This window comes from Microtus pennsylvanicus, chromosome 2, assembly GCF_037038515.1.
Source record: "Microtus pennsylvanicus isolate mMicPen1 chromosome 2, mMicPen1.hap1, whole genome shotgun sequence".
In the NCBI taxonomy this organism is placed as follows: Eukaryota; Metazoa; Chordata; class Mammalia; order Rodentia; family Cricetidae; genus Microtus; species Microtus pennsylvanicus.
The window spans coordinates 97,607,922-97,624,344 of record NC_134580.1 but is presented as its reverse complement, the minus strand read 5'-3'; the positions used below and the strand labels follow the sequence as shown (position 1 = coordinate 97,624,344).

At 49.1% G+C, this 16,423-nt stretch overlaps 1 protein-coding gene across 1 annotated transcript; it reads right to left on the bottom strand.

The window, feature by feature from the left end:
- Positions 1-307: 307 nt before the first annotated feature.
- Positions 308-4,135, bottom strand: Chac1 (ChaC glutathione specific gamma-glutamylcyclotransferase 1). The gene is made up of 3 exons (XM_075961818.1): positions 3,640-4,135; positions 2,746-2,781; positions 308-1,434 (listed from the first exon to the last, which is right to left on the bottom strand). Exons 1-3 carry the CDS (start codon positions 3,868-3,870, stop codon positions 1,033-1,035), a joined length of 669 nt encoding a protein of 222 aa, XP_075817933.1. The 5' UTR covers positions 3,871-4,135; the 3' UTR covers positions 308-1,032.
- Positions 4,136-16,423: the final 12,288 nt, after the last annotated feature.

Here is a 16,423-nt window from a genome sequence, read left to right as displayed (position 1 = left end):
GCCATGATCTGAAGGGGCTTTCAGAAAGAGACAGTGGCTGGCCCTAAAGATGAAGGAAACTCTAGTGTGAGCACCAAGCAAACCAGCCTCCTTGGGACAGCTGGGGAGGGTGGAGCACAGGGTCCCAGGGCAGGGGCAAGCTTGCTGCTCCCAGGCTGGCAGGCGGAGTTCTAGCATCTGTGTACACAAAGCCCTGAAAACAGTGGCACCTGCCCTCCCTGCCCAGGTGCCAGGAGACGGCAGAGGAGAGGGAGCCTTGTCCCTCCCCATGATCACTCACCCAAGCCCCACACAAAGACGGAACACATTCTGGCAAAGGGAATTAAAGATTGTTTATGGATAATAGTGTAGGACAGACTGAGAAGGGATGAGGACCTGTAGTGATGTTTCCACAGGTCTACCAGTGATCCAGACAGACAGAAGGACAGGGGAATGAAACTGAATGGGGAAAGAGGCCCAGTCCGAGCAGCTGTGTCTGTGCATAGGTTCCAGCGCTGCCCCGGTTCCCAGGCGGTGAAGAGGGATGCTGGACCTTGGTCCTTGAAGGACTCCCACTCCTGGTTCTCTGCTGCCCCTCATCCGGCAGGCTGGGAACGTGGGGAGGTGACATTTCCAGGGCTGGGGATAGTTAGTCTGAGTGAACAGAGAATCAAGGCTCTTGGAGGCTCCCTGGGGATGTGGAGGAGGCCTGGGCGGTATGGAATTAGCAGCAGCAACAGGGGGAATTCTGGTCAGGCACCAGAGGACTAGGGCAGAGCCACCGCACAGCAGGGCCCACGTCCAGGGCAGGCCCCCCACCTACCCTGCCCACCACACCAACATGGTGCAATAAATAAAAGATTCAAGTAGTAAAGTCAGCATCAATCCAGAAGAGTCCGAAGCTAGCAGACAGGCAGGGGCCAGAAGACACAAAGTCCCCAGTCACCTGCCCTGCCTTCTCATATTTCTCTAGCTCCATCCAGTCTGTCTCGAGTGCTACATGTTGATGTTCACCAGTGACCACGCGGACACTCCCTGCTGGGACTCGGCGTCTCAAACCAGTGCCAGAGCCTGCTCAGTGAGGTAAGAGCAGGGCAGCATTGTTCCTACAGCGTCCACAATGGCTTCCAGGTGCGCATCCTGCGCCTGAGGCCCACAGAGCTGCATGAAGTCCGCCAGACGCAGTAAATACTCAAGGTTGTGGCCAGAGAAGCCTCGGCAGGAAAGAATCTGTGTGGCAATGACCTCTTCTGGAGCAGGGCCCAGGTAGCCAGGGTTCTGTGGAGTGGCCACATAGGCCAGGGCTGTGAGGGGTTGGTCAGGGGTGTCTTGAGGATAGAAGGTGACTTCCTTAGTGTCGTAGCCTCCAAGTACCGCTTCCCTTACGTTCAGGTACTTCAGGGCCTCCTTTACCTGCTCCCCTCGAACCTCGTATGCCACGCCCCAAGTGCAGCCCTAGGAAAAAGCAGAGACACTTCCAGTCAGTCACACTGTCCACTGCTGGTCCCTCCTTCACTCCAGAATGTTACCCCAGACACGCTCCACACTGGGCTCTATAAATGAGATGGGAGAGTGGGGAGATGGCTCAAGGGGTAGGGAGCTTGCTACCATGCAACCTAAATTCAGTCCTGGGACGTACATGGTGAAATGAAAGGATTTACCCCCACAGGTGACCTAAGCAGGTGCATACGAGCACGCATGCAGATAAACAATTTTTAAAATTATGTGTATGAGTATTTTTGCCTGCATGTAGGTTTGTGAGCCATATGTGTGCCTGGTGACCTCAGAGGCCAGAAGAGGCCAGATTCCCTGGAACTGGAGTTACAGATTGTGAGCAACCGTGTAGGTGCTGGGAACCAAATCCAGGTCCTTTGGAAAAGCAGGAAGTGCTTCTAACTACTGAGCCACTTCTCCATGAAATTAAAAAAAATAAATAAAGTGGTTGGCTGCAGCTGAGGTACCCAGAAGCAGTATCCTCCCTCCATTTTTTTTTTTTGAGACAAAGTCTCATATAGGCTGGCCTTGAACTCACTATGTAGCCAAAAGTAACTTTGAACTCACAGATAACCACCTGCCTCTGCTTCCTGGGTGCTGGGATTATAGGCAAGAGCCTCCATGCCTGGCTATTTCACCTTTCTTGCTTTTCGCTAAGATTTATTGACTTATTTTATGAAAATGAATGCTCTATCTGCATGTAAAACTTGATGTGAGGGGAGGACATCAGATCCCACCACAGATGGGTGTAAGCCACCATATGGTTGCTGGGAGTTAAACTCTGGACCTCTAGAAGAGCAGCCAGGGCTCTTAGCTGCTGAGCCATCTCTCCAGTCCCCTATTTCACCTTTCTTAAGGGTTGACATCAGTGGCCTTGCCCCAGCCGACCAGCAGGCCTATGTGTATCGTTCACCCCAGGAACTAACGAATTTACGCCACTCTGCGCCTAAATTCAGGCTTGCAGATTTTTGCAGGTGTGTGTGTGGGGGGGGTGAGACAGGGTTTTTCTGTGCAACAGCTCTGGTTGTCCTAGAACTCACTTTGTAAACCAGGCTGGCCTCGAACTCACTGAAATCCTCCTGCCTCTGCCTCCCAAGTGCTGGGATTAAAGGCGTGCGCCACCACTGCCTGGCTCAGGCCTGCATCTTAATAAGATCCTCAGGTGATTCTCCAAGAAGCACCGAGTTAGGCTCCACTTCCACTAACCCACAAGTGACCTTCTGCACCCTTGCATATCGGATCCCAGGACTCCCCTCTTGACTGCTCACTTACCTCACGATCTTCAAGGAGGGTCACCACTCGGCCAGGCTAGAAAGGGAAGCAAGATTTTGAAAAGAGACAAATTAGGTATTAGCACTTCCAAAAAGGGCTGTGGCAGGGTGTTTGCATATCATGCGCAAGCCTCAGGTCCAGTCTCCAGAAGTGCACCTACACGCGCGTGCGTGCGCACACATGCATACACACACACACACACACACACACACACACACCCCTGAGCTTTAATCCTGTTGTGACTTGAGCCTATGATGTGCTCCAGAGCCTTGAGAGGGAGGGGGTTTGCCATAAGTTTGAAGCTACATAGCAAGAAGTAGGCAAGAAAGAGGAGGAAGAGGAAGACGAGGAGGAAACAGAGGAAGAAGAAATAATTTGTCAACAGCCAAAAGTGCTGGCCCAAGAAAACCAGCCTACAAATCACAATCCCAGAGAACCTAGGTTACAATAAGGACCGTAAGAGAGATACATAGATCTAATCTACATGGGAAGTAGAACCGGTCAAGATCTCCTGAGTAAATTGGGAGCATGGGAACCTTGGGAGAGGGATGAAGGGGAGGGGAGCAGAGAAAACTGTAGACCTCAATAAAAAAAAGTGCCGGCCCAAACCCCCAACCTCAGCGGGCGCCATTCATCCAGTGACAAGGACAGGGAGTGCTGGGCAGGTGCAGAAGAAGCAAACAGCGGGTGGCTGGACTGGTAATCAACACAAGAATCCACAGGTGCAAACGCCAAGCTCACACACAAACACCCCAGGCACACAAATTTAAACCACAAACCAGGCTTACACATCTCCTTCAGTTAGCCCAAAGTCCATGACATTACAGGACATGGGCGCCCACTCTCCTGCCGACCCCACCTCACTCCTCCAGTCACAGTAGGATGGATGCTCACCATCTTGTCGCTGCCCCTATGGAAGGTGTCTCCCTGCCAGAACCGGCGGCTGTAGCCACGTACAAAGCCCACGCGGCTGTCGCTGTAGGCAAAATCCGGCTTCCACACTAGGGAGCCGTACCCGAAAATCCACAGGGTTTGGGGGTCGCCATCCTCCCAGGAGGGCTGCGCGGATGGTGCAGGCGACAGTGAGGGAGGCGGGGTGCTCTGGGCTGCGGACTCCTGCTTCATGGTGCCGGGCGCAGGGACGGGCCCAGGCGGCCTCCGGGGCTGGTCTCCGGCACGGGCACGGAAAGACCGACGGACGCGTACACCTGGCCTGGCACCGATCGGACGCTCCAACTGAGTGGCACCCCCAGAGGCGCTCTTTAAACCCTTCGGCCGGGAGGGACCTCAAGCTGCCTCCAGCTGTCTCGGCGATTGGGGCGGGGCAAATCCCCTTTTGGCCAATCACGTTTGGCTTTTGCTTCTCGGTTAACCGCGCCGCCCTCCAAGTGGGTACCAGAGCAGCCCGCCCCCGGCTCTGCGAGCGTGCTGATTGGTTCGGCTCCTCCTCCGTGGCAGACCTGGCTGGAGTGATGCAACGGCGGGGAAGGTTTCCCCAGCACCCGCATGCAGCAAGGGCGCGTCGGATTGCGTCAGGCTGCGGGCACTGGGAACGGGCCTGGAACCATCGCGGGCACCCGTCGTCTCCCAGGGAGGCCCTCGATGACCCGGACAGTGCCTCCCCCGCAGTCCAGCCTGTGCACTTTGCAGAATCATTGGCATCCAAAGCGGTGGCCAGTGCAGGGCACGCTCAGAAAGAACGCTCTGGGAGGCACAAACTCTAGCCTCTGGGGCCTCGCCTGAAAACACGCACTGCAGAGGAGCCGTCTCTGGCCCCCTCCGCATTCCACTCTGGTGCCTCATGTTATTGCCCATGTGAGCAGTTGGAGAAACTGAGTCACGGGGTGGTAAGGGATTTTGCCAAAGCTGCAGTTGAGTCAGACTGGGTGGTGCAAGCTTCAAGACCTCACGTGAGGGCTACACCCTGGGCCCAAAATGGGACCCCTGAGTTCAGGCGGGTTTGAGGAAAAGCCAAAACTGAACAGCCTTGGACAGAGCGGTCACTTTGAGGATGACTGCCAGCACCTGTGGTGCAAGGCCATAAAGAGAATGCCAGGCCACTTTTATCCCAAGGTTATGGGTTTCATTTTCCTGGGTCTTGCAGCAGCGGCTAATGTGTAGGCACCGAGGTTTGGGGGGATGTTGATTAAAGAGAACACAGAGGATTGAGGGCAGCTGCAGCCTTCTCGCCTTTCATCTTGCCTGGTAGTGTGTTTGGGCCCTGGCACCAATGTGGGCACCGGGCACCAGCTGTCTCCCTGGCAGTTCCTCTCTGTCCTGAACCCTGCAAGAGCCACCGCAGGGGGGGTCTTCCCAGCATCCCGCCCTTGCTACACCTGGCGGCGTGGCCTCTGCCACCCCAAACTGTAGGCTGGAGGGGAGATAGAGCTTGACCTAAGCAGCAGCAAGATGCTGCCCCTCTGGGCATCTCTCACTGGGAGGGGAAACAGCAGAAGGCCTTCCACTTGAAGGAACTGGTGTGAGCTCACGGGCAGTGGAAACTGTCAAAGAGTCTAAATCCCAAAATTATGTAAAATGGATTGATTTATTCCAAAGTGTCTAAGTATTAATCCCAGCTTTCAGGAGGCTGAGGACAGAGACCTAGAGATTTAGGCCAGCATGGGCTACAAAGCAAGACTCCGTCTCTAAATGTATGGATGAACAGAGTGTTTCAAATGTTCTTTTGTTTGTTTGTTTTTCGAGACAGGGTTTCTTTGTAGCTTTTGGAGCCTATTCTGGAACAAGCTCTTGTAGACCAGGCTGGCCTCAAACTCACAGCCATCTGCCTGCCTCTGCCTCCCGAGAGCTGGGATTAAAGGCATGTGTCACCACTGCCCGGCTCAAGAGTGCAAATATTCTGAAAACTGGAGGAAATTTTGATTACTCTGGTAGCAGTGGAAATAGAATATGGATCCATACCTTTGCTATATGCTTGCTCCAGGTCTGGGTCACCTATGAAAATCACACATGACTTTTCTGAGTGGAAAATCATCTAGAAAAATGGTGGTATCTGGTAATTTTCCTCTTTGCTGGCACTCTGTGTTTTTTTTTTCTCCCCTCTCTTCCCTATCTGCTCTGTGTGTTCATCTTAGTACCCGCTTTGCTGCTGCTTCTTACAGAAAATAGCCTTTGGTGGGAGATGGAAAACCAGTGCACCCCTGAAAATATCTGATACAAACAACCCTGCAATCCACTCTTTCCACTTCAGGGAATTGTTCACAATATGAAAAAAAAATCATGTGCCTGAAATTTTAATGGTATTTGTGGTAGCAAAAGCAAAGGAAGAAATCCTTAAATACCTAAAAATAGCTAAATATTCAAGTAAATTGTGGCCAGTGCACATGATAGAGGAGTGAACACATAGAGAACAAGACACCCTCAGCAAACAAGTATCACCCATATACAGTAATGGAGCTGATACACCCAGCTACAGCTGTGAAGCCATTAGACAAGATTCTTTTGTTTTTGTTGGTTTTTTTTTTTAATTTTTTTTGGTTTTTCGAGACAGGGTTTCTCTGTGGCTTTGGAGCCTGTCCTGGAACTAGCTCTGTAGACCAGGCTGGTCTCGAACTCACAGAGATCCACCTGTCTCTGCCTCCCGATGTTTTTTTTTTTTGTTTTTTGAGACAAGCTTTCTCTGTAGCTTTGGAGCTTGTCCAGGCTGACCTCGAACTCACAGAGGTCCACCTGCCTCCACCTCCCGAGCGCTGAGATTAAAGGCATGAGCCGCCACCACCTGACTAAACAAGATTCTATATGGCTGTGCTTACTGGTATTGAAACATTAACATGACATATAGTTATATGAAAAAACAGGTTGTACAATAACCAGATATAACCTTTTCAACTTAGAAAAGACTGAGATGAAGCCCGGCGGTGGTGCTGCACACCTTCAATCCCAGCACTCGGGAGGCAGAGGCAGGTGAAGATCTGTGAGCCTGAGGCCAGCCTGGTCTACAGAGTGAGTTCCAGGAGAGCTATGGCTGTTACACAGAGAAACCTGGGCTCGAAAAAAAAAAAAACAAACCAAGACTTTTTTCAAAGAAGTCTATTTTTGACAAGGGGGACAGTTCACACCTGCAAGTTGAGACTGGAGGATCCTGAGTTCAAGGTCAGCCTGAGCTACATAGTGAGATTCTTTCCCAAAACAAGGCTATTTTGACTTCATTTAAAGTCAGTATCTATTATGAAGACATTCTAGTAAAAATGCCAATGGCTGCTTAGTAAAGCAAAAATGCAGGATATGGGCAGTCACGTGAGCAATAGTAAAACTCTTAAAAACAACAATAAACAGTATGCGGTGGCTCGTGACTGCAACCCCCATGGTTCCAGCACTATGGAAGCTGAGGCAGGAGGCTTGCTACAAATTTGAGACTAGTCTTGGCTACATAGTGAGTTCCAAGCAAGCCTGGGTTACAATGTGAGATCCTTTTGCAACAAATAAATAAGAGAAAAAATACCTCAATAATGGTGGAAACATCAAATACAAGTGTTGAAGTGTGGGCGTTGCAGTTGAGAAATGATAAGGTTTAATGAAATGATTATCTTCACTCTATTTATTTATTTCATATTATTTGAGTAGGTTTACGTATGCAAGCATGTGTGAAGGTCACAGGGCAGCTTTTAGGACTTCCAGAGATCCAATTCAGGTCATCAAGTTCTGTGGCAAGGCCTATTACGTACTGCTCCATCTCACCGGTCCTGAAATGTCATTTTTGTTTGTTTTTGCCTGTTGTAACAAAGTCTCGTGTATCCCAGGCTGGCCTGAGTTTGCTATGGAGATGAAGACGACCTTGAACTTCTCACTTTACTGCTTCTACATTTTGAATGCAGGATTGCAGACATGCGTCAGCAACTCTGATTTGTGCAATTCTGGGGGGAAGACCCAGGGTTTTGTGAATGCTAGGTCAGCGTGCTAACCACTGGGCCACACCTCAAACCTGAAGTGCAGTTTCCTTCTTTTTTCTGAGATGGAGTCTCGCCATGTAGCTATCCAAAAATAGCTAAAAGTTTGAGTAAATTATGGTCAGCTCACATGACAGAAACGAACACGCACACACAGGCACAGATGCTCCAAAAAACTTAAACATTCAGCCATAGATGTAACACAAAATTGACACAGGCCATTAAATCTGTAAATCTACTGGAAACAATTCTGTGTGCCTGGATTTACTGGCATGGAAACTCAACTATGATGTATGTAATTACATACAAAGCACATGTGTCTGAACCACCGGGGGAACACTTCCATGAGAGTCTCTTTCAGACCTCTTTCTACCCAACCAAACTGGAACCTGATCTTATCCACAGTTAGACACCCTCACTTGACGCTTGCTTCTACAACCCCTTAGGTAACATCTGGTTACCCATCGCCTGCACCTCATGTTTACACACCAGAAACAATAATTTACTGGTTATTTCCCCATGTGCCAGACAGTTCGCTAAATACTTTTGCATCCATTCTAATTATAAACTTCTCCTGGGAGGCAGATGCAGGTGGGTCTCTGGAATTTCAAGACTAGCCTGGTCTACATACTGAATTCTAGGCCAGCCAGGGCTACATAGTAAGTAAGACCTTGTCTCGAGATATACATAATTATAAACTTCTCTACGCTGTGGGAAGGTAAATATAATTCCACAGATAAGTACACAGGCAAGTCAGTCGTACAACTCACAGTGGCATAGTTACAGATCCTGAGTCTGTAACACAGACGGCCTAGGTGCAAACCTCCTTCCATCGAAATAAGAGCTCCCCCAAAATGTATTTCTCCTTGAAGCTCCAGGGAAGTCAATATAGTAATAGAATATGGAAGGTCACCCACAAATGTAAGAACAGTGGAGGGGAGGGTTGGGGGGAGAAGGAAGAAGAGAGAGAATACGTACTCTTTTTGTTCTTGTTGCTGTTGTTTTAAGACAGAGTTTCTTTGTGTAGCCTTGACTGTCCTGGGACTAGCTCTGCAAACCAGGCTGGCCTTGAGATCCACTTGCCTCTGCAACTTGGGATCTGCAAGTTGAGATCAAAGGCATGCGCCACCACCACCACTGGCAAGAATATGCGCTCTTAAACCCTGCAGCGGTGGCACACACCTTTAATCCCAGCACTTGGGAGGCAGAGGCAGGCAGATCTCTGTGAGTTCAAGACCAACCCGGTCTACAAATTGAATTCCAGGACAGCCAGGACTACTACACAGAGAGGCCCTGTCTCGAAAAACCAAATAAAATAAAATGCAGTGTTACCTTGAGAAAGTCAGGCTAATATCTTGCATACTAGCAACACAAATCCAACACTCAAAATAGAAAAGTTGACAAAAGTTGGCTAGGGGACCCAACGCCTTCCTATTGCTGTCCTTGCCGGTCCTCAGTCCTTGCGTCCCTTTAAGCCACTCACTCAGCTGCCTGCTTCCTTTGACACCAGCAGCCAGCACACCTTAGTGCTCCTTCCACGGGACCTCCAGGAAGGGGCTGCTGCTGTGGTCCGGAGACGGGGATGCTGCTGTGGTCCGCGGACGGGGATGCTGATGTCGTCCACAGAGGGGGCTGCTGCTGTCTGCAGAGGTGCCAGCCCAGGAGCAGTAATGGCCCAGACATCACCTCCACCCTGCAGAGTCACGTGTGTCTCGCACATGACGCGCACCTGAGGGCTTCCTCTTCTGCATCTTTCCCAAATTAACCTTTCCTTATTGTTCTCCTAAAAACAGCAGCCACTTCCCATTTCCTTGTGATCTCTGTCTTCTCACTTCTCATTCCAGAAGCTTTGGTCAACAACTGTTGCTAGGAGGCATGTTTATCCAAAAGAGGGGAAGCATTTGTTTTGGGAGATGAAGAATTGCATAAATTAATATGCTTAAGGATGAAGTTACCTTACAAAACTGCTAATCCCAGTAGGCTGCCCAGCCTGCGTGGCCATGGTCTCTACATTCAGGCTTGAGCCCCACTCCACCACCCATCAGCTGGGCCACCCCACCCACGCTGTCTCTGCTCATCAATCTCCTTAACTGTGAAATAATAGGGTTGGCATTCGCCTTGTGTGGTGAACAAGGGCTGCAGCTCTTTAGCCAGTGTCTGATGCGTGGTTGACTAATTATTTTCATTTAAGATTTATCACTTTCCATTGTATCCACGGCAGAGTCACAGTCTGTCTGACTCAGCTCTGAAGAATTGAGTGGCTTACCAATGTGATCAGGCTAAATACTGAGATTCAATGGATACAATTCTAGCTCTAGCCTGCTTAGTTTCTTCTTTTGGCAGACAAGAGATTTACAGGTTGGTCCAGAAGGGCTCTATTCCCAACACTCGTTTTTGTTTTGTAGGGTTTGCTTTACAGAGGCAGGTGGATCTCTGTGAGTTCAAAGTCAACCTGGTTTACACAGTGAGCTCCAGGACAATCAGAGATACATAGTGAGACCCTGTCTCAAAAAAAAAACAAAAACAAAAACAAAAAACAAAAAAAAAAAACAAGCCGGGTGACAGTGGCACAGGCCTTTAATCCCAGCACTCAGGAGGCAGAGGCAGGCTCTGTGAGTTCAAGGCCAGCCTGGTCTACAAGAGCTAGTTCCAGGACAGGCTCCAAAGCCACAGAGAAACCCTGTTTCAAAAAACAAAAAACAAAAAAAAGAAAAGAAAGAAAGACCAAAAACAAACAAACAAAACAACAACAACAAAACACCACCCAGGCATTGTGAGACATGCTTTTAATCCCAGCACTTGGGAGGCAGAGACAGGCGGATCTCTGTTGAGTTTGAGAGGCCAGCATGGTATACAAAGATAGTTCCAAGATAGCCAGGCCTACACAGAAAAACCTTGTCTTGAAAAATGAACTAAATAAATAAGCAAATAAATAAGAAAAAAAAAGAAACCTCCCAAATTATATACTTTTCTTTTATATGTATGAGTATTTTGCCTCCTTGTATATGTGTGTGTGTGTGTGTGTTGCCCAAGAAGGCCAGAAGAGGGCATTGGACCCCTCAGAACTGGAGGTACAAACGGTCTTGAGGGAGCAACAGAGATGGCTCAGAGGTTAAGAGCACTGACTGCTCCTCCAGAGGAACTGGGTTCAATTTCCTGTACCCACATGGTGGCTCAGACCTGTCTGTAACTCCAGTTCCAGGGGATCAAGCATCTTCACACAGACCTACAAAATACCAATGCACATAAAATAAAAGTAAATAAATAATCAAATAAATAATTAAAAAAAACAACGACATGCCGGGCGGTGGTGGCACACGCCTTTAATCCCAACACTCGGGAGGCAGAGGCAGGCGGATCTCTGTGAGTTCGAGGCCAGCCTGGTCTACAAGAGCTAGTTCCAGGATCCTGTCCTACCAAAAGCTACGGAGAAACCCTGTCTCAAAAATCAAAAAAACAAAACAAAAACAACGACAAATGGTCTTGAGCCACTGTGTGAGTTCTGAGAACTGAATTCATGTCCTCTCCAAGGGCAGCAGGTGCTCTTAACACTGAGCCCCTTCTCCGGCCCTAATTTGTTTTGTTTTGTTTTGTTTGTTTGAGACAGGATTTCTCTGTGTAGTTTTGGAGCCTGTCCTGGAACTCACTTTGTAGGCCAGAATGGCCTCGAACTCATAGAGACCCTCCTGTCTCTGCCTCCCTAGTGTTGGTATTAACGGCGTGTGCCACCACGACCCGGCTTCCAGTCCTAGGTTTTACTTTTTCCTGATCTGCAACTGTGATGGAAGCCTCAGAAAATTCCCTGACTCTATCTACTCATCCCCTCGGTTGGAGTTGGAAGAGTGGCTCAGCTAAGTAATTGTCTTCATCGGTTGTTTGTGGGAACGTCTGCCTTTCCTTTTTTTTTTTTTTATACAGGGTCTCACTATGTAGGTCTTACTCTTGGCTGGCATAGAACTCCATTGTGTAGACCAGGCTGGCCTTGAAATCATAGAGAACCACCTGCCTCTGCATCCCGAGTGCTAAGATTAAAGGCACCTGGCTAGGGAATTGTCTTGATTGTTAATTGATAAAGGGAAACCCAGCCAGCCCATTGTGAGTTGGACCTTTCCCTAGGCAGAAGGTTCTGATGATAGAAAGCTCGGGGACGTTGGCTAGGAAGCAAACAGGCAGCACGGGTGCATTAGTTTTCCTCTGCTCCTGACTGTCGATGTGATATGACTAACTGCTTGAGCTCCTGCCTTGACTTCCCCAAAACCGTGGACGGGAACCTGGGGCTTAAGTCAAATCTACTCTTCCTCGTCCGAGCTGCTTTGTGCCTTCCTAATACCCCTCCCTAATAACCTGAAAGTCTATGCCCTTTTGGGACAAAACAGGCCTCACTTGGGGAGCACTGTCTCTATGGCCCCAGGATGAAGACTCATCCTTTCTTTAATAGAGACTGAAGTTAGTTTGAGTGTCTAGGCCATCGGAGGACAAATTATTATTATTATTATAGAAAACCTGAGGCACAAGACTTGTAAGTACCATACCCAATCTAAAACAACAGGGCTAATGGCTCCCTGTAAATGCCCCTCTAACACACCTGTTCAGAGAGAAACCTTACAGAAAATGGAGACAAGTCCAGTCCAGGACCTCAGATTTAAAAATGAAGCCGTAACCCTGGCCCAGATCCCAAAGAATGGATTACTGTCCTGAACAGGCACCCTTTTCTACATCCCTCTGTATCCTTTGCTTTTGGTGACCCAGCCTCCCAGGCCATACAGCTCACCTGGATGCCCCTGCCCCAGGGATTCAGAGACAATCCTTGTCACAGTTTGAATGATAAATGCCCCCCACTGTCTCAGCCTTTTGAGTCCCCAGTTGGTGATGCTGTTTGAGAGTTGTGGCCTTGCTGGAAGAAACAGGTCACTACCGGGGGAGAGGTTTGAGAGTGCAAAGACTTTGACTCTCTGTGTTTCATGCCTTATGTGAGCTTTGGGCTTGCTACCTCATCTACCATGCCTGCTGGGTTTCTCTAGGAATGTTATGCTACACACCTCATAACCACTCAACCTGAGATAAGCCTCTCTCTATCTAATGTAGATGATTATTTCCCAGTGCAGACCTTCAGATGTGATTCCCCGGGGTCTCAGGGATCCCTCTGGACTCTTCAGATGTGGATACCCTCCAGAGGAACATTTATTTGGATTCAGGTATGGCTCTGCTACCGGTGTTAGCTTAAGAGAGACAAGTTCTTTTTATTTGTGTGGCTCCTATATTTGCCTAATACTGTCTGTTCTCTGGCAGGGTTGAAATAGCATAGCAAAGTCCTTCCCTGATACACAGATCTTTAAGGTTCAAACTTTCGTCCATCAGAAGGCTTTTCTTTTTCTTTTCTTTTTTTTTTCTTCTTTGGTTTTTTCAAGACAGGGTTTCTCTGTGGAACAGCCCTAACTATCCTGGAACTAGCTCTTGTAGATCAGGCTGGTCTTGAACTCACAGAGATTCACCTGCCTCTGCCTCCCAAGTGCTGGGATTAGAGGAATGCGCCACCACCGCCTGGCTCAGAAGGCTTTTCTAACTCAGGAGTCTTCCTAAAACAAGTACCCTCTACTAGGAGATGCCACTCTGCACATGCTCAAACCCTGCTTCCCCAAGTTCTTCTGTGGATCCACCCATGGCCACTGGGGTTATCGTCACAATTCCCAGTCTGGCTACACTTAGTTCCAGTTCCCAAGTCCCACAGTTTTCTTGCGCCTCCAGGCCACCGAAACTAAACAGCAGAGCTTTTATTCATAGACTGACGTAGATGCTGGAGGCTGGAGAGATGGCTCTGTGGTTGAGAGCACTGGCTTGGTTTTCAGAGAACAGGAGTTTGACTTCCAGCACCCATGTGACTACTGTGACCACTCACGACCATCGGCAACTCCTGTCCCCAGGGATTTGACACCCTCTTCTGACCTCTGCAAGCACCAGGCCCACAGGTAGCTCACAGGCATACACGCAGGTAAAACACCCATACACAGAAAACTAAAACAGACAAGCAAAAGCCTTCGATGTTCTCCCATGGCCGGCAGGTGACCCTTGCAATCTTATTAATGAGACCTGTCGCTTCTGATTAAACACTGTGGACTAGAGGGGAGGGAAACAAACAACTATCAAAACCCAAAGATAACAGTTTTGCTTTGTTTATTCATTTATTTATTTTGGTTTTTTGAGATGTGGTTTCTCTGTGTACCTTTGGAACCTGTCCTGGAACTCCTGGAAACTTACCCCCTACCCCCACCTCCGCCTCCCATTGCCTGGTTGTTATAAAGGTTTTTGGGGCTGCACTTTAATCTTAGCACTTAGGAGGTAAAGAGAGGTGGATCTCTGTGAGTTCAAGGCCAGCCTGGTCTATATAGTGAGTTCTGGGACAGCAGGGGATACACAGAGAAACCCTGTTTCAGAAAACAAAACAGAAAAGAGAGGGTTTTTAAAGGATAACAACACAGCTCAAGGTTCCGGGCAAGTCAGACCTAGAAGAAAGAGCGCACTGAATTAGGTCCTTTCCATCAGCTATCATATTGTATTATTGATTTTGATTTGTTGTTTTATTTGTTCACAGTGTGTCTTATTTGGGACCCATATGTCATCCTACAACCTGAGATGGAACTTTCAGCTAACTGCCACCATGGGCCACTGACAGGCCTTTCAATGGGGGCCTAACTGCTGTCTGTATTCCGTACCCCTCCCAAAGTCATTTAGGGTCACCTGTCCTAAGGAGGGATCGAGACAGGAATAGTGTGAGTCAGGAGGTTACCCTGGCACCAACAATCCGAAAACGCCGATGCCATCACAGCTGCTCCGTGGATCAAAGCCTCTGCCCACAGGTGCTTCATGAATCAAAGACAGTTCCACAACTATACTATTTCATGGCGGAGCTCCAGTGCCAGGAAAGAAATATGGCGTCTGGTGCAGGAGCAGAGGAAAAGTCATTCCCTATTGTTCTCTTGGTTCGGTAACAAACAAAAAGCTCGTGGCCACTGACGCTCGAGCAGTGTCCTCTCTAGAAACCTCTCGGGATTCTCTCTGTCCCTGCATCTCTCTCTCTTTATTGACTGAGTGTCTGAGACCAGGTCTCTGTAGCGCAGGCTGTCCTGGAACTTGCAATGTAGACCATACTGGCCTAGAACCCAGTCATCCTTTGTTCCTAGTGCTGCGGTTAAAGATGTTCACGACTGTACCCAGCTTTCCCTCCTTTCTGATTCATGGTGTTGGTCCAAGCGTTCAGCTCTGGAGTCCCCAGACTTCCTTTCTTGTCCTTTGTGGGACAATACTGCAGCTTGCAACTGTAACCACTGTAGCTCACTATTACAAGTGGCTTCAACTGACCTGACCCCAAGACAAGGCCATCTTTGCTGACTTAAGAAATTCAAGGCCGGAATTCTGGGAAGGAGGAAGCCCATTCCTCCTCAGTCCTGTCCCAACCACAGAAGAAGGAAGATGTGACTGCCCCACTGAAAAAGGTACCGAGCCAGGTGGCTAACATAGATAAGAATAATGGGTTAATATAAGTTATCAGAGTTAATAAGAAGCCTGAGCTAATGGGCCAGTCAGTTTATCATTAAAAAAAGAAAAGAAAAGATTCAAGGCCAACTCCCAGCGATCTGCCTGCCTCTGCCAGATATGGAGCCAGTCCTCTTAAATGCTTTCATCTTGGTGAATTCAAAAGCCACACTATAGACACATGCACACACACACACACACACACACACACACACACACACACACACACAAACACAGGCACACCCAGAGAAACATAAATACATTTTGAAATTAAGGGCCTGGAGAGATGGCTCGGTGGCTCTTCCAGAGGAAGTGGGTTCCATTCTCAGCACCCTCATGGCAGCTCATAAGTGATTGTAAATCCAGTTTCTGGGTGATCTGACAATTCACACCGTTGCATGTAAAATAAAGTTAAATAAATAATAAAAAAAAGAAACTGAAGGCCAACATAAGCTAAATCCCTGTCTCAAAAACAAAACGAAAGTGAAAACAAAGCCATGCAAACAAACAAACCCAAATGGTTAGCCTCTCCAGATTGATTAGTCTCTTCAGATAAGTCACTGTGCTTTGCAATCAATGTCTGGCCTATAATAATATAGGGGCTCAAAGAGTGTTGAAGAAACGGATGTCCCAGATCACTTGACAGTGAGGGATGGCATTGGAAGGGAGTTTAGTTTTAATCACTAGCTCTACTGCTCCTTTCCATTTGGGTCAGAATGAGCACCTGCAGGAGGTGGCTGGAAGATGGTGGGGACGTGTCAGAGTTGGCTTTAGCTGGTGAAGGGGCCTTGTTCCTCTGAACACCGGGACAATACCTGGGAGAAAGCATCGCACTCTCAGTTTAAGATCCAAACAGAGGCGCAAACAGATTCAAGATTCCTGGACCGGATCCCCGCTTTGTCCCGGGGCGGCCCCAGGAGCCTCCAGCGGGACAGCAGCCTGGGCGGCCGCGCAGCGCCCTCTAGTGTCCCGTGGCCACCCGGCGGTCTAGCCGTGACGCCCGCTGGAGAACCCCGCTTCCCTCGGCTCCCGTCCTGCGCGGGTTCCCGGGCGAGGTGGGGGTGGGGAGGGGGAGCTGATGTGGAGGAGGCAGGAGGCGGGACTCAGTGGGAGTGTCTCCGAGAAACTCGCGGCCTTCGGCGGCTTCCCGGCCCGGGAAGTGAGCCCGGGTCGGCGACCACAAACAGGAAGTCGGGCTGTAACAAAGAGCAGAGGGCGGGGAGCCGCAGAGCTCCGGGGCGCCC